This window comes from Saccostrea cucullata, unplaced genomic scaffold (genome assembly GCF_032062105.1).
Source record: "Saccostrea cucullata isolate Sc308-1 unplaced genomic scaffold, CSIRO_AGI_Scuc_v1 ctg1376, whole genome shotgun sequence".
NCBI lineage: Eukaryota > Metazoa > Mollusca > Bivalvia > Ostreida > Ostreidae > Saccostrea > Saccostrea cuccullata.
This window is the reverse complement of record NW_026921539.1, coordinates 39,245-57,856: the sequence shown is the minus strand read 5'-3', so window position 1 is coordinate 57,856 and position 18,612 is coordinate 39,245. Positions and strand designations below refer to the sequence as shown.

At 36.2% G+C, this 18,612-nt stretch overlaps 1 protein-coding gene and 2 pseudogenes across 1 annotated transcript; 1 reads left to right on the top strand and 2 right to left on the bottom strand.

The window, feature by feature from the left end:
• The window catches only part of LOC134260238 (nuclear pore complex protein Nup133-like), a 115,551-nt pseudogene that overhangs the window by 85,706 nt on the left and 11,233 nt on the right, over positions 1–18,612 (bottom strand).
• Positions 199–1,858, top strand: LOC134260230 (uncharacterized). The gene is made up of 2 exons (XM_062742809.1): positions 199–256; positions 794–1,858. Exon 2 carries the CDS (start codon positions 809–811, stop codon positions 1,814–1,816), a length of 1,008 nt encoding a protein of 335 aa, XP_062598793.1. The 5' UTR covers positions 199–256; positions 794–808; the 3' UTR covers positions 1,817–1,858.
• LOC134260227 (uncharacterized) lies at positions 3,069–6,736 on the bottom strand (annotated as a pseudogene).

The following is an 18,612-nucleotide window of genomic DNA, read 5'->3' as shown; positions in this document are numbered from 1 at the left end:
ATCTTTACTTGTTTTGTAAAGCCAAATTTTCACGCAGTGTATTTCATTTTTTATTGACAATCTTTTATAATCAAATTTAAACAGGAGTAAAGCTTGGCATAGTCAACAAAGCAAAACACAGTGCTGAAATTTAAATTCCACTAAATATAGACCAGGTATAAATACCTGACAGGTAGATACACAGTAACTAGGTCATGTGACCAGGACACACTAACAACACGACTTTATTGGCAGCCATTACGATCTTAGAAGTCAGGTAATGTTTGTTATATAAAAATTAAACATTCTGATATTTAAGTTGAAAATTTTACCTACTAGATAACAGTAAATACATAGGGATAGCCATTAGGCCCATTAATATTATTAAAGAATTTTTGGAAACCAAATGTTACTAAGGATTTATGAGGTCAATGAATGAAGAATGAGTCATCCTACTCTGAGTTTAATGTTGTTTCTTCATGTGGCCAACTCAGCTTAGAACAGGCCTAGATTTGATATTTATCATACAACCAGTTTGGTTGCTAATTGAGAGTATAAATGTCCTTCAGGCTAGAAAATTCCAAATGTGTATTACGTAATACATGTACTTGCATGTACTGGACCAAAACTACCCTTGGGCTTAAAGCCATGAACTTTTATATTTGTAATGTTCGTCAAAAAATAAAATAAAAGTAAAATCACATTTAATCTCTGTAATCCGAACAAAACACAATTAAAATATATCTAATGCATTTGATTTTCCAACTAGCTTAAAGCTAGTTTATTCTAAAACCTAATTATAATTATGTTTCAGAGTCAATGTTTAACCATGGACCCCCGCACCAGTGCCCAGAACGTGCTGCGATGTGACCTGTGTGAGACCGCTGTGGTACAGATGCACTGTGATACATGTCTTGTCAACCTGTGCACAGCTTGTGTAGGAAAAAATATGATATCTGATGAAACCAAGGACCACAAGATAACAAAAACATCACTAAAAGCTGGCTCCTCTCCTCCAGTCAAACAGCTGCTTGATGAACCAGAGACTGTTACCACTATAAACACTGGAAATGGAGATCTTAACAATATGGCCTGTCTGAGTGATAAAAATATATGGACAAATGGATATGACAGCACCATGGAACTTTACAGCATTAATCAGGGATCGCTACTCAAGTCAATGACAACCAAGTCAGGGAACGAACCTGAGGTCATAGCAGTGACAAAAAGTGGAGATTTAGTATATACTGATTACAAAGATAGAACTGTGAACATTGTGAAGAATGAGAAGATCGAGGAGGTGATCAGACTACAGAACTGGAGACCTCGCGGTGTCTGCAGTACCTCCTCTGGTGACCTCCTGGTAATCATGCACAGTGATGATTACAAACAAGGAAAAATTGTACGTTACTCTGGCTCCACAGAGAAACAAACCATTCAGTTTGATGATAAAGGTAAACCTCTCTATTCAACTGATGGGTTTTACAGATTTATAACTGAGAACAGGAACTTTGATATTTGTGTGTCTGAAACTGGATTAGAAGCAATAGTGGTCAATCAAGCCGGGAAATTGCGATTCAGGTACCCTGGACATACTCCTGCTCCAAAGAATAAAACATTCAATCCACGAGGAATCACCACAGACAGTCAGAGTCACATCCTTATAGCTGATCATAACAATGACTGTGTCCACATCATAGACCAGGATGGACAGTTCCTCCGTTACCTAGACTGTGGACTGAGTCAACCCCGGGTACTGTTTACAGATGTAAATGACAACCTGTTTGTTACGCAGTGGAAAAGCAAAAAAGTAAAGAAAATTAAATATTTGTATTGATTCTAGGACTGTGTATTTGAGCACATAAACCAAATTTTTGATGTTATTTTGTTTTTGATTGAAGTGATACCAGTAGTAATTTTGCAAGTACTCTAACTGTAATGAGATCAAAAAGATAACTTGAAATGGCATAGTTTGTGCTCTACTGTAAAACTAAAATTATTCCTTTATGACAGCCATAAGGGAATCTACAAAATTAAATACCCTGTAAAATTGGAAAATTTGTTATCAAGTTAAAATTTTATGAGTGAGTTATACTTACCAGTCATAAATATACATTAGGATATCTTCCCCTAATTAACGTTCATAACTCGCGGGCAAGCATTTAAAAGAATAAGATTCAAACACTTATAAGACCGAGATCACATCTCAGGTGCCTGTCCAAATTAGTTCATATAGGCGGGCAACAGAACGTTCCCAACCTACATGAAAATACACCTTCCAAAATTAAATTTTTCTTAGGGGTGGAAGGTGGGAAAGTTGACTGGTAAGTATAACTCACTCATAAAATTGAAACTTGATAACAAATTTTCCAATTTTATTTCGTTCGTTTCGTTATACTTACTAGTCATAAATATACATTAGGATAAATCAGATTCAAAAGCAATCTGAAATGGATGGAGGAAAAGAAAACTTTTCTTACCTCAAAAAATAAAATTTCAAGAACAGCAATTTTCATCTGTCATTAGTTATGCCGTCCACCAAATACTATGTACACATATTGAGTGACTGGAAACTATATACAACAAATGTTCTCAATTGCAACTCGCCGGAGATGATCACATCTCTAACAACAAAGTCTATTTACACAGTAAACAAATAATTAATTATTTACAGAACATTTTAGAACTGGTACGCTGTCATCTACATCTCTCAGATAGAAATTGCAAAAAGTAGATTCTTGGCTCCAATCTGCAGAATCTAAAATTGACTTTATAGATGCACCATTAAATAAAGCCCAAGAAGGACCTATTGCTCTTGTACTATGTCCTTTCACTTTAGATTTTTGTTTGTTTTCGTAAGCCATATGTATAGTCTGAACAATCCATTTTGAAATGGTCTGAGATGTCACAGCTTGATGTGGTTCAAGTAAATTCAGAAATTATTTATTGTTATCTGTTTTCAGTTTTTTCTATGAGTTTCTGTTTTCTTCAAATAGAAAAACAAAGATCTTTTGGATCCAGTAACTTGTTTTCTGAAAATGTGGGAACAAATATTTTTGCTCCAAAATGGTTGGGTCTAACTTGCTTCGCCAAACCTTCTCTGATGAAAGTTACTCCTTTTTTCTGAACATTGACAAATCCTTCCCCCAGTCTGAGAGATTGTAGATCACTGCATCTCCTGAAAGTAGTAATAGCTATCAGAAAAACAGTTTTGTATGTCAAATGTTTCAATGATGCACTTTTTATAGGTTCAAAAGGAGCAACTTGCAACATATCAAGAATCCTTGGTAAATCCCACTCTGGGATTAGCCTAACTTTTGGTGGTCTGGAATTAAAGACTCCTTTGATGAGTCTGATAATGTAAGGATGTTGTCCCACAGAAACATTTTCTACTGGAGGTAATACTGTGGACAGCATTGACCTGTAACCTGCAATAGTTCTATACTGAAAGCCTTTGGTATACAGATCTGTCAAAAAACTTGCTACTTCAACTAGAGAGGCTGAATAGGGATCAGTTTCCCTTGAACTACACCAGCTACTGAACTGTTTGAATTTACAGGAATAATCTTTTTGTGTTCCTGTTCGCCAACTTGCTGCCAAAAGGGTTCTAGTGTCTTTAGAAAACCCTTTCTTTTTGAAACCTCTGTCGATAGAAGCCATGCAGTTAGTTGAAATACTTCTGGATTTGGATGATTAATTTTTGCGTTTGGTTGTTGAAGTAAATTTGGAATGTTTGGAAGTCTTTTTGGTATTGAGATTAAAAGCTGAAGTAGATCTGTGTACCAAAGTCTCCGTGGCCAACAGGGAGCTATCAGAATTACTTGACAATTGAACTGTCTGATGTACTGAAGAACTTTGGGAATTAGACAAATCGGAGGGTAAGCATACAGAAACATCCCCTCCCAAGATGTCGTTAGGGCATCCAATGCATATGCTTGGCTGTGAGGAAACCAAGTGCAAAAGATCTGCGTTTGACGATTGTGAATAGATGCAAACATGTCTATCAGAGGTTGACCCTATAACAGAAAAATTCTCTGTACAATTTGTCTGTTCAACATCCATTCTGTTTGTCTGATCTTGACCCTGCTCAAGTGGTCTGCCAGAATATTTGATTTTCCTGCTATGTGAGCAGCTTTCAACTTGATATTGTGACCTATTGCCCAGTTCCACAAATCCCATGTCTGATAACAAAGACGTGGAGATTTGGTTCCTCCCTGTTTGTTGATGTATTGAACCACTGTCGTATTGTCGCACCTGATCAAAACTGTTCTGTTTTGTACTTGTTTTTGAAAATGTTTCAGATTTAAAAACACTGCTTCCATCTCTATACAATTGATATGAAGACCTTGTGACAACTGTCCCAATGTCCTTGAACTATTTGATTGTTTAGGTGACCCCCCACCCTTTCAAGGATGCATCTGTGGTTATGGTCACCCCAATTTCTTCCAGTTGCAAAGATCTGCCCCTGGAAATGTTCACTGAATATAACCACCATTGTAGGTGTTGTATTAGATGTGGTGTAATAGGGACTATTTTCTCCAAATCTAGAGAGCTTGGTTTCCATAAACTTAGTAGACGTAACTGAGCAGGTCTCATGTAAAGACGAGCATTTGAAATAAGATCTATGCATGAGGCTACTATTCCCAACCATTGTAGAAAATCTTTGGCTGTTTTCTGATCCTGCGTTAACAATTGGGTTGAGTGTACCAATTTTATCAATCTGTCTTGAGATGGAAGTACTATTTTTTGTCTGAATAAAAACAAAGCTCCCAGGTATACAATTTCCTGAGTGGGTTCTAGACAAGACTTCTCTTTCTTTATTTTGAAACCTAGTGAAACCAATAGATTTAGGCACTTCTGTCGATCTTGATATAACATTTCTTTTGATTGGTTTACAATTAACCAATCGACTAGGTAAACCACTAGACGAATATTGTGTGTTCTCAAATATGCTGCTACTACAGACACCATTTTGGTGAAAACTCGAGGTGCTGATATTGGGCCGAAACACATTGTTTTCCATTGATAACACTGGTTTTCTACACAAAATCTTAGAAATTTTCGATGTTTTGAAAATATTGGAATGTGTAGATATGCATCTGTTAAATCGATTGAAATTGCCCAATCGTTTGGTATCACTAGATTCAACACTTTGTTTAAAGTGTCCATTTTGAAATGTTGCTTCTTGAGATACTGGTTGAGGGGTCTCAAATTTATGATGGGACTCATTTTGCCACCCTTTTTGGGGACAAGGAAAAATGTACTGTAAAAACCTGTTTGACTCTCCTGATTTGAGACAGGTTCTATTGCATTTTTTTCTAATAAATCTTCTACCTCTTTTAACAAACAATGTTTTTGTATTTGAGGGATTTTTGTTTTTTTTTACCCCTAAAAACTGGGGTTTTTGAAGAAATTCTAGTTTGTAACCCTCGTTGATTATTGATAATACCCAACTGTCTTGAGTTACAAGATTCCAGTTTTCTACAAAATGTATGAGACGACCCCCAACTGGTATCTCGGGAAGCATTGCAATTTTGGTTACCTGTTCTAATCTCCAGTCATTTATTAGATTTCTTTGGGATCCGAAAGGAGCCGATTCTGTCTACTGTAGCAGATGTAGACGTATTTCTCGAATTGTCCTCTCTTGGTTTGTAGTCATAAGACCGTCTTGAGAAATTGGGTCTCTGAGTAGAGGTTCTGTAACTGTTTTTCAAAACAGTAGTAGTTCTGGGTTTTTTAAAATTTCCAGAGTTTTCAGCAGAATGTTCTGAAAATTTGCGTTTCTGATTTTTTTCATTCCATTCCAGAATTAAATCCTTAAGAGAATGCTCTTTCCTTTCTTTTAGTTTCTCTTCTAATTTCTTGCCAAAGACGCCATCTTCTGAAAGAGGCAGGCAAATAATTTTGCTATGAATATCCTTCAAGGTATATAATCCAGAGTCTTGTGCTGCAGTTTTCCTTCTTATAAGATGGTGAAAAGCCCCTGCTCCCCCCATTTGATCTAGTGCCTTGGTAATCATGGAGAAAATGTCTGTAATTGCTTGAACTGTGTCCGCATCTTAACAAGTTATAAAATCTAACAACGTTACTAAAGCTTGCTGCATGTAGCTTAATGAAATAATACCCATACAGGCAGCCATCTGTCCCCGATATGCCAAAGTTTCAATACTTTTGTACGGCTTGGAAATTGAATGTTTACTTTTCTCCCAACCTTTGGTTTTATTTCCGTGTTTTTTTTTCTTAACATTGGTTCATTGATCAAGTTCTGAAATCTATTGTTGTTGTTGCTGTTCAACTTATGTTGATTGTTATCAAAATCATGGGCAGTAAAAGATTCCTCTTGTACTGAGGATTCGTTATCACCCAATAGCTCACGTCTTTCTTGGAGCTAATGATATCATATCGTCCATTTCAGGCACACTTAATGTCCCTTCAATTTGGACTTCACTTTCCAAATGTATAATCGGACGCATTCCAGATGAATCGTCTACATTTGATACCATGGGCTCAGGTCTCCGCGTGGATAAACCACCGGTATCCTGATCCGCTAACGAATTATGAGACACGTTTGTCTCGTGCACATTATGAGAAGCTGTATTCTCTAAACACTGCTGGACAAAGTTTGAATACTTTCTCTTAAAAAATTCATCATAGTGTCTAACCTTTCGTTGACTCTATTTTCTAATTGTTCCATTTTCTCGTTAGCTTTGCTGGAGGATTTCCTCCCGGACCGCGTTTTTTCCCCTTTGGCCTCCATTACTGTTTGTAAATTATGGAATTCCGAGCCCGAATTTAATTCGTCGTTCGAAAAAATACTGGCTTCTTCCGTACTTAAACTAAGAGCATGAGAGAGTATCTATACCAATACTTTATACAAATACAAAGTATTTGTATCACTCCGTGGCTGAGACAAAAGAAAATCTTTGCCAAAAAAGTATGAACGTTCTGTTGCACGCCGGAAGATGAACTGATTTGGGCAAGAACCTGAGATGTGATCTCGGTCTTATAAGTGTTTGAATCTTATTCTTATAAACGCTTACCCGCGAGTTATGAACGTTAATAAGGGGAAGATATCCTAATGTATATTTATGACTGGTAAGTATAACGAACGAAATAAAATATACACAACTTGTGACATAAATGTCCAGTTGAATACACAGTGGAAACTATTTGATGTCTCTGTACAGTTGAAATTTAAAATAAATGAGTGTGGGCAATTTAAATAGGTTGGTCAGAGTACATGAAACAGATGGCCTTGCTTGTTTTGTATTTAGCAATGTTTCGTTTATGTCATTCTTACTAAAACACTTTGAGTACTGGCAGTATTCATAATAAATTCAGCATAAAGTATGTCAAACCCAGTCCAAAGTGTAAAATCAGGTCTAAGTATTACAAAGTTTTACCCAGTCCAAAGTGTACAGTCAATTAAGTCTTTCTATTCATAAAGACTATCTTACCCAGACCAAAGTGTACAGTCAAGTCTTTATAAAGTCAATTTTACTTAATCCAAAGTTTTTAATGTAACGTAACTAGCTTCAATATTTTATAATGTTTTATGGACGCCATCTTTACAAACAAATTTTAATGAAGCTTTTTTTCTAGAACTTAAAATATAAATAAGATAAGGTACACTGTATAATAAATACCAGTACAAGAGTAAGCCACGTGCACACTTTGTTCAAAACTAAACCCTGAACCAGGGGGTCAAGATTTCAAAGACTGCTAGTCAATTATTATAAGGTTTGTAAATAATTGATCTCATAATATCTATGAATAATGAACAGAATATTCAAAGAATTTTCAGGAATAGTAGTCTTCAAAAGTAAATGCAAAATATAAGCGCTACTTATATGACTTGAAAACTGAATATGTTAACAAGAACACCTTTCTCTTTTACAGTTAACAGCACACGACAGATAACTTATTATTTAAACCATATGGTTTATCAAGACGTAACCCAATTTTTTTTGGATAGGGACTCTCTAAACATTCTCTCAACATCAATCTGATAAAACAGCTGGAAAAACTGAAAAATATAACATGATATCAATATATTATGCTATTAAAACATTAAATTTATAATTTATATTCACTTGTAAATCAACAAACAAAATATATCCCTTGATTTGACTGAGTAAACTATAGCATGCATTTTGCCTAACTGATTCTTTTTATATTATTTAAAATTCTGAGCTATCCTTTGCTCTTTTTAATCAATTGTGTTTATTGGTCATCAATCTGGATGCTGATTATTTAAAATTTACATCATGTACATGCAAACGGGTAAGTATGTATTCACTGGTATTAGGCAGAAGACTAGACAATCAAATTGCAGTTGTTGGGACTTAGTAACTGCTTCATCTGCAATGTCTATCTACGAGGGTTGTCCGATAAAATCGTGGACAAAGCGTTTTTCTCGAAAAGTACTGGATACACTAAGCTGAAATTTTCAGTTAAAGTTTATTTATCATATTTACGTGCATCATAATTTTTCTGGTAATTTATTGACAAAAATTAAGATCTTATTATGCTTATTATGTCAAAAATCAAGGTTTAATTAGAGAATACCATGAATACACAAGTATTGATTTAAAAAGTTGTAAAATACAGAAGATTGGATTTGAAATTCTCCTCATTCAATTCCACAATCTATTTTATCGTCTTTTAAAAATTTTCAGTGGATTTTGTTAATTTTTGGTATACCAAGCATTCGAAATGGGAAAACGGTAAACACAACACAAGAAAAGTGGCGATGTTTGATGACGTTACGGCGCACCAGAGAGCAGTTCAGTTTGATTTAAAGGTTGTAGTGACACCTCATTAAGAGACTTTATATGAATGCAGAGATAAACCATGTAAATATTACTGGATCTTTAGTCTACAAATGAAATAGGAGCTTTCTAAGTGAAGTCTTCTTTTAATCGAGTCCCCAGCTAGTACAAAACATACGGACAGACGGCTGTTGTAATAGCAAAACACGCTGTCACTGCCGATCATCAGTATAAAATTGTCTGTTAGTTGAATGATTGTGAGAATATTGATCGTAACTTACTATTAAATCTTCAGAAGATCGCATGTGTGAGCCAGATTGGTCCGGTTCCTTGACTGTTTATATAGACTCACATATGTGCATCAGTGAAATTCCTAAATTTAAGTGGGACTTAGCCAACATTAAGTTTAGCAAACATGAAATGTGACGCTGGTTTGGACACTAACGTTATCATCCGTGCAACGTAAGGAGAAACAATACATAACACAAAATCTCATAATTTGTTTATTTATGGATATTTCTATTTGAAATTTGCTATGTATATTCTTAATATATGTACAATGTTGTGTATTGTACTAAGACGCCGTTGGAATTTTTTATTTAAAAGATACGAAAAGTTATAATCAAGTCGTACAACAAATGATAAATATGACATCCTCTTTTTTCTAAAGTGAAAGAAATTTTATCAAGTTTATGAATAAACTGTTTCCTCCGATGAATCCTCCTTGGAATGACTAAACACAAATTGAACACATTCACATATAACAGAATTTCACAAATTCACATATGCTTTAGCCTCACACAGAAATCACACGCAATCCTTAAAACTTTCTGGCTGCTTTATTACTCTGCCTGATCTGGTTGTGACAGGGCTGATGCATGGACTGCTGGTAAGTGAACACTTTTGCTGTTCTGAGCGGTAGGTATGTCTTCCTGTACATTAAGTTCGACTGGATCTTCATCACGAATTTTCGCTTTTGTCGGACGGATATGCTTTCGGTTTCTGCAGAATTTACGTCCACTGTTTTCTTGAAGAATGTACGATCTTGGTGATGCATTTTGGTCTGCAACAGTTGCTGGGCACCATTTGTTGTTATTCCTTATCAAGTTATTTTCATGAGACTTAAGGTCTCTGAGTGGTGTTTTTGTGACATGCTTACCAAAGTTGATTTTTTGCTGCTATTTTCTGGCTTTGAGTCTCGTGTTGATCTCCTTAGTCATTTTTGCATTATGTAGAAGTGGTTCTGCGGTTGGAATGTTCGTCTTCAGCATTCGGCAAGAAACAATTGTGCTGGTGATAATCCCACGTCCTCAATCGCAGTGTTCCTGTAGGCTAGCATTGCCTTGTAAGGGTCCTTAGCCTTTCTTAGAAGATACTTAACAGTTTGGACGGTGCGTTCTGCCTGTCCGTTGCTCTGTGCAAAGTGCGGGCTACTGGTCCATAGATTCTTGCAAAGTCGACAAATTCTTCAAAACGGTGGTCCATTATCAGATATCAACTGGTCTGGAATAACACATTTTGAGAATTGACTCTTCAGGTGAGTGATAGTGTTGGTGCTGGATAGATTTTCCAGTCTGGCTATCTCGGGCCATTTTGAGTAGTAGTCAATTGTGACGAGATAAAGTCCTCCTCTGTACTCAAACAAGGTTCTAGATACAATTGACCATGGTCTTCCAGGTGTATCTGTGATAATCAGAGATTCCTTGCATTCTGCTTACTGTTCAAAGTACAGATACTTCATTTTGAAACTTCTTCTATCTGTGATGCCATTCCTGGCCAGAAGAATGATTCTCGTGCTCTTGATTTTCACTTTACTATTCCTTAGTGTGATGAATGAAAAGTCTTAACCATCTGGTTTCTCATTGCTGATGGAACTATGACTTTGTGGCTTTTGTACAGCATCCCATCTATACATGAAATTTCTTCTCTAAAGTTCCAGTCTTTGTGAATGCTCTTTGGCACTTCTTTTTGTTATCTGGCCATCCATTTTGGACAGTTTCAGGGTTTGTAGTTCTAGGTCTTCAGTTGTTAGCCTTTTGAACAGTATGTATTCCTGAGGTGTTACTGCAAAATATGCTGACTGGTTGACTGAAATATCAAGCTCTAAGTCTTCCTTTGTTTCCGGTACATGTAAGAATTCTCTGCTGAGTGTATCAGCTAGGAACATATTTTTCTGGTTTGAACACAACGTTCAAGTCATATTTTTGAATGATATGAACGCAGTAGTCGCTGTTATCCAGCTGGAGTCTGGTATAGAGATTTCTTGAAGATTGACCATAGCGGCTTGTGATCTGTCTCTACTGTGACACTTCTTCCAAAAATATACTGATGGAATTTCTCGCACCCAAACGAAATACAGTACGGTCAACGCGGATTAGGCATTAAACCGCGCCCCCCCCCCCCCGCCGCGGTGTTTTGATCCTTTCCGCGATACACCCCCGCGGTTATTTCATCGCGGTCCTACCTGTAGCCAGGTATAGACCGTGGCGGTGTGACTTACCGTTGACTGGCACATCGGATTTATTTTACCTGTACGGCCGTATAATATCTATAACTGCATATTGTTCGGTCTGTAGAATTGCAGGTTTTGAGTAACAAGAAAATGGTGCTATTAAAAATATTATACAATGTAACTACCACCCAAAGAATTTAAAAAAAAATAAATAAATAAAACATAAAAAAAAAAATAAATAAATACTAATAGCGTATGATTTTTTTCAAGTTATTCTGATGTTTGATAAATGTGAATTTTCAAAACAAGTTTTTACAAAATAAATCCTCAGCATAAGCATAAACTTTATTTCTCTAAATCAATGACTATATACCGCGTATCGCTTTTACAATGAAACGCATACATGTTTCGACAAATATTCGATGGATGGAAGAACTAGATATTCTGAAACATGTTTATCGGCAATGTGCAGTAAATCTCTCTCTCTCCCTCATAATAGTAACTGTTTTTTTTATTAAATAGGCAAAATGCATTTTAAAATACAACGCATTTCCGCTTGAAAGAATACATTAAGGTAACTACTTGTAAGTACGAACAATGTTCATGAGAAAAGCGTGTTAACAGAAAATACTGAGTAGTAGAAATATTTGTATGCAGTTCAGGGTGTTACTTAATTAACTCTCAATGTGCAAATAAAATAAGAGAAAGCTTAAAAAATTTATTCCGCATAATAGTATACAGATGAAACGGGGTGCTTTGTTGTGCATACGGTTGTGCATAATAAATTGATATGTCGTCCTATTGCTATACATTTATAATTGTGTAAAAGAATTAATAAAATTTCTACCATTTACATGTACAACTCTATAGCCACCCCTGTCAACGTATGGGATTAACTACGCAATGAAATACATGTAGCTTGTTGTAATTTTGGAGGAACATGTACACAGTACATATAGGACAGCCTTCGGTCTTAACATTCCATTTTTTTGTATTTGTAGAAAACCAAGCATATACAGGGAAAGTCATTTAGATTTATGAAGATCAGTCTTTTTTTGTGTGTGAATCCAAATGTAATTGTAATTGAAACATACAACCTTATGTTTAAAAAATATGAAATTCATGCAGACGGCAGTAGGGGAATCCGGGGGGGATCGATAATTATAATACACCCGGTTTTTTATTTTATATTTTAAAACTGTAAGAATGTTGCGAAATTTCAAATCCTTTGTCTTTCACAAAGGTGTGAAATTATACCCAGTACAGTGTCACTGTGAGACAGGAAATCCCTCTCCGCATGAACGCGCACAATACACATGAATCCACCAGTTACTAAGGAGACCACGATTAGTCCGTGCAGCTACATGTACACTGTGTATAAATGGACTAGATCTAACAAGGACAAAAAATTACTTTTCAATGCAAAATGCACATAAAATGTTATTCCGATATTGTTCGTGGTGTTTATGAATTTCTTTTTCAGTAAATTCTTGTTTACGCGATGTAAGTAGTTCTAAAAGAATTTTGCAGGAATAAGCTTGGTAGTCTTTTTTTTTTTTTTTGCAATGTTTTGGTTGAATTTTCATACATGAATACAATATTTTCTAAATCAACTTAGCTTATACCTACTGATATCGGACCCCTCCCCCCTTTCCAAAGTTGTTTTGTGTAAGACACATTAATAGTGTCCAAGTAAATAAGGGGGAAAGGGGGATGATTGTTACATCAAAATGGACTTTTTACACGAAAGTAATCATGGTAATCTGCATATCGTAAATTTAAATAATTAATTCAAAAATGTATTAAATTATATGATCAATGTAAATGTCATTGCGAAGTAAGTTAAACATGTACGACAGTTGAAATCTACTGACCCCTTTTCGGGCCCCAAATGAAAGTGACACTGCGATTGCAGGCGCGTAGCATCGTTTTTGGAAGTGGGGGGGCCAACCTGAGAAAAATTTTTTTTACTTACCTGAAAAAGTTGACAATCAATAAAAAAAACAAAAAAAAAACGGAAAATTAAAAGTTGCCCGAAGTCGAAAATCCTATTTCGTTGGGGGGGGGGGGGGGGGGGGGGTAGTGGCTAACTTTTTTCAAGACCAACTATCTTTCAATTCAAACTTTTTGGGGTTAATTTTCTTATAACACTACCCTTTGCTGAAATGTGGGGGGGCCAACCTTCCTTTCAGTAAACATTTTCTATAGTAAAGGTAATGTCGGGAGAAAAAGTGGGGGGGGGGGGCCTGCCCCCCTCCTGATACTACGCCCCTGAATTGATCCTTTCTTTAATCAATCCACTTTTAAAATAAAAAAAACTATTGCATGATATTGAATATCATGAATAGCACATTGGGTGTTTTATCTTGCATTGTCGTATAAATATATCACATACAATAATTTATATCGAAAGTTGTGGATCTAAAGAGAATGAGCACATTTTAAAAAAGTAATTCAAGAATTAGTAAACGCTATTTGAAAATTGTTCCGACGATTTTGATAATTATTTAGATACATAAGAGTATATATATATATATTTTTTTTTTAGAAAAATTAATTTTCATTTTGTACTTCAAATATTTCAGCTTCTATAAATTTTAAAATATTAATTTCGTTTTATTTTGTTTTGGTTGATATTTTCAAAGGGAGGTAACTCGCGTTTTAGACAAAGACTGTTTTTCACCTATAATCGCCAAGATGCACCGCGACGGTGTGATTTACCTGGATTACCCAACCGCGGGGGCACGCGGTTTTTACCTGAGACACCTGCACTAACCGCGATGAGATTCACACCGCGGAGGTGCGCGGTAAATGCCTAAACCGCGTTGACTGTACTGTAGCTAGTGTCTCCTTCTCTATCTGCGCATAGTTCTGTTGACTTTTGGTAAGGGCTCTGGAAGCGTTTACGATGGGTTGTCCTTCCTGAACTACTGCTGCCCCCAGTTCTTTTGATCTTGCGTCAACTGTGAGAGTCAAAGGTTTGTTAAAATTGAAATACAGTAGGGGGACAAAAGTATTGAAAAATAATGGCGTCACGTTCCAATGCAAGAGAGACAACTCGTACAAAAAACCGCTTTGACAGCTCACTTGCCCAAAGTGTATAAAAAAACATACCCCAGTATTTAGTTATGTGTCCCTTTAATCAGATGACTTGCTGTATTCTTTGGGGAATGGATTAAAACAGATTTCTGACGCAGTTACAGTTTATATCCCGCCATATTTGCAGCGTACATGTGTGTTGAAAAAGTTCGTCCGGGGAATTGATCATGTGTATTTGTGATTGAAGTTTTCTTTTTATAAATAACCAAATATTCTCTATAATATTTTCATCCGGAGACTGTGTAGGCTAGCTCATGTTCGTAATTCTATTTCTCGCCACAAATTCCTGAGTCAAACTGGACCGATGTACTGGAGCGTTGTCATCTTGGAAAAGATAAGTCCAATCTTGGAAATGGCGAGCTATAACAGGCTAAAAGTACGTGTTCAAGATATCAATGTACTTCTCTGAATTTATGTTTCCTTCAACTCGACAGAATGTCCCAACCCCGTTAAAACAGATGCACCCCCAAACCATAATGCTGAACTTGCGGCCATTTTGTCTCGTCGCTAAGTCGGGACTCCAACACATCAAAGACTAAATCTGGTCAGTTAAGCTTTAATTTCTTTTATTAACAAAGTATTATTCTATTTCCTCTTCTGTTTTACCATATCGTACTATACAAACCCTTAATATATGATATTCGATAAATGAAGAAATAAGTTTTATTTTATGACACGTTTTAGGCATATGGTATCGGGGATGGATGGGGTGAGTCGGGGGGGGGGGGGGACCTTCCACCTCCACCCTTAACAACTGTACACACAATTTCCCCTCAAAGAACTAGTTTTAGTTTTAATAGAATATGAAAGTGTTTATTATATATCCATTTATTCTCTTTATTTCAAGTCCTTTTGGGTCGTTCTTAATTTCCTTTTGGGTAAATCGACGCACCGTCACATCCTTTCTGACCGATCCATATCATCAGATTTGCCCACTTTTCGTAGTCAGTCTTCTTTTTCAGGGGTCCCGAGAATGCAAAGTTCACGTGCTTCCAAAACGATTTTCACTGGCCATCTAAATCATCACTCGTCCATTCCAAGGCTAACGTTAATCCGGATTACTCCATCACTCCTTTTTGTCTGTTTTACGGACAGGATAATTGCGATGGCTTGTTTTTGTTAAATATTTCCAGATTACCTCTGACACCATGTTGTGTATGGTACTAAGTACACTGGCCTGCCTGTCTGATATCCGATATACATACGGCAAAGACAGGCAATACCAGTCTATGGTACTAAGACGCCATTGGAACTCTTTTGGCGGCAGAGGATAGTTTTTTTTTGCAATCAAAACGTTTGACTGACGGTTAACTTAATATTGAGCTGCTTTAAAAATGTGCATTGAAAAAATTTAAATTCCCTCTACATGTAATAATAGTATGATGTAGTCCCTTGAGAAATTTGAAGTTTTAGGAATAAAACATGTACACCTTACACAATGAGCCCTAAAGATGGCGCAGGGACAATCTCAAAATTTCATGTGAATCAAGCCTATTTTCACTATTTCGCCACAGCCGCATCTGCTTCCAGGCCCGTGCGCCTGACCTAAGCTACCACACAAATTGCAGAATAACATTTGTACATACCAATGAACAGCAAGAGATAATGGCTCAACCACCTCGTTTTCAAGCTACAATTCATCCTGTGAACCCACCCCGCTTTTCTGGTGAAATACCGGTAGAGCGAGTTTTGAGCTTAGTTTCGTATTTCTAGTCCATATCCCATATACATGTACAGTAGTAGTGACACTAAATTAAGTGTCATATTTCAATAAAATATACAAGGCCACCAATTCCCTCCAAATGCACCCATAAAATATTCTAGCCATAAAGTTACCTATAATATGCTTTCAAACTTCAGGTTTCTCTATTTTTTCTATTTTTTGACCGGTACTTTATTCGAAACTATCCTCTGCCACCTTTATTATAAAGATACGAAAAGAAATAATCAAGTCGTACAACAAATGATTCAAATATGACATGCTAAAGAGCAGTAAAAATTTCAGAACGCAGTGATGATTATTTTTCACACTAGAAAACTTGTCCACGATTTTACCGGACAACCCTCGTACATGCTTGATATGAAAATAGTCCATTACCATAGGTCTTTATGAAATTTACATTAACCTTATTCAATAAAACTTGTCAACAAACATCCTTTTTTCTAGCTATATATAGAGAAACAACAATCTCTTCAATGATTAAGTTAAATTCTCAATTAACTATATTTTGCAGGTTTTAAACAGTACAAAGAAACATCAAGTTTAAACAAGGTTTCTCAAGCATTTTTCCTTTCTACTTTTAAAATGATATAAAACTACGCTAATGGTTTAAACTCCATGTTTGGTAAAAAAATACTTGAATATATACATAAACCCTCTGTAAAGAAATAACCATCAAATTTTGCACCTGCATAGAAACCTGCGATAACGTATGCAAGAAAAAACATAGGTAATCAGAGATTACAGAGCTCACCTCAACGAATGTTGTCTTTAAGCAAGGCAAAGTCACACAATCAACCAACAAAAAGTATACATTCCAAAAATGAAAATATTTTTAAAAGCAATTTTAATCTGATATTTTGAAATAGACCTACAAAAAACATTTAAACTACTTCTTTTTCATGAAAATGTAATGAAAATCCAGATCTGAAGCAAATTTGAGAGTTTTCATCTCTTGATGCAGCATTTGTGCAAGTTTGGTTTATACAATGTTATATAAGCCTTATAGTTTTCGGTAATAGACCTGCAACCCTAACTTTTACCTTGTCTATTATCTGAAAAATGTATGTCCAATTCAGCATCCGAAGCAAGTCCATTAGTGTGCATCCTTAGATGTATCATCCATGCAAGTTTGCTCATTATAGGGCTCATAGTTTATTGGAAATGAAACATGCATCAAAACTAACATTTTCACTCATCCACAAAAAGTAGGTCAGATTCAGCATCCGAAGCAAGCCTGGAAGTATGCATCCTTAGATGTATCATCTATGCAAGATTGGTCATTAAAGAACTCATAGTTCCTTGGAAATGAAACCTTTTACCTATTCACTCAACCGGAAAATGTAGGTCAGATTCAGCATCCGAAGCAAGCCTGGTAGTGTGCATCCTTAGATGTATCATCCATGCAAGTTGGTCAACATAGGGCTTAAAGTTACTTGCAAATGAAACCTGCACCAAAAACATTAACCTGTTCGCTCAACTGGAAAATGTAGGTCAGATTCAGCATCCGAAGCAAGCCCGGTAGTATGCATCCTTAGATGTATCATCCATGCAAGTTTGGTCAACAAAGGCTTATAGTTACTTAGAAATGAAACCTGCACCAAAAACTTAAACCTGTTTACTCAACTGGAAAATGTAAGTCAGATTGAGCATTCGAAGCAAGCCCGGTAGTATGCATCCTTAGATGTATCATCCATGCAAGTTTGGTCAACATAGGGCTTATAGTTACTTGGAAATGAAACCTGCACCAAAAACTTTTAACCTGTTCACTCAACCGGAAAATGTAGGTCAGATTCAGCATCCAAAGCAAGCCCGGTAGTATGCATCCTTAGATGTATCATCCATGCAAGTTTGGTCAACATAGGGCTTATATAGTTACTTGGAAATGAAACCTACACCAAAAACTTTAACATGTTCACACAACCGTAAAATGTAGGTCAGATTCAGCATCCGAAGCAAGCCTGGTAGTGTGCATCCTTAGATGTATCATCCATGCAAGATTGGTCAACATAGGGCTTATAGTTACTTGGAAATGAAACCTTCACCAAAATTTTAACCTGTTCACTCAACCGTAAAATGTAGGTCAGATTCAGCATCCGAAGCAAGCCCGGTAGTATGCATCCTTAGATGTATCATCCATGCAAGTTTGGTCAAAATAGGGCTTATAGTTACTTGGAAATGAAACCTACACCAAAAACTTTAACATGTTCACTCAACCGGAAAATGTAGGTCAGATTCAGCATCCGAAGGAAGCCCGGTAGTATGCATCCTTAGATGTATCATCCATGCAAGTTTGGTCAAAATAGGGCTTATAGTTACTTGGAAATGAAACCTTCACCAAAAACTTTAACCTGTTCACTCAACTGTAAAATGTAGGTCAGATTCAGCATCCGAAGCAAGCCCGGTAGTATGCATCCTTAGATGTATCATCCATGCATGTTTGGTCAACATAGGGTTTATAGTTACTTGGAAATGAAACCTGCACCAAAAACTTTAACCTGTTCACTCAACCGGAAAATGTAGGTCAGATTCAGCATCCGAAGCAAGCATGGTAGTATGCATCCTTAGATGTATCATCCATGCAAGTTTGG

What these genes read in the sequence shown, in the direction of transcription:
- LOC134260230 (XM_062742809.1), top strand. Translation starts at nt 809, where the DNA reads ATGGACCCCCGCACCAGTGCCCAGAACGTGCTGCGATGTGACCTGTGT.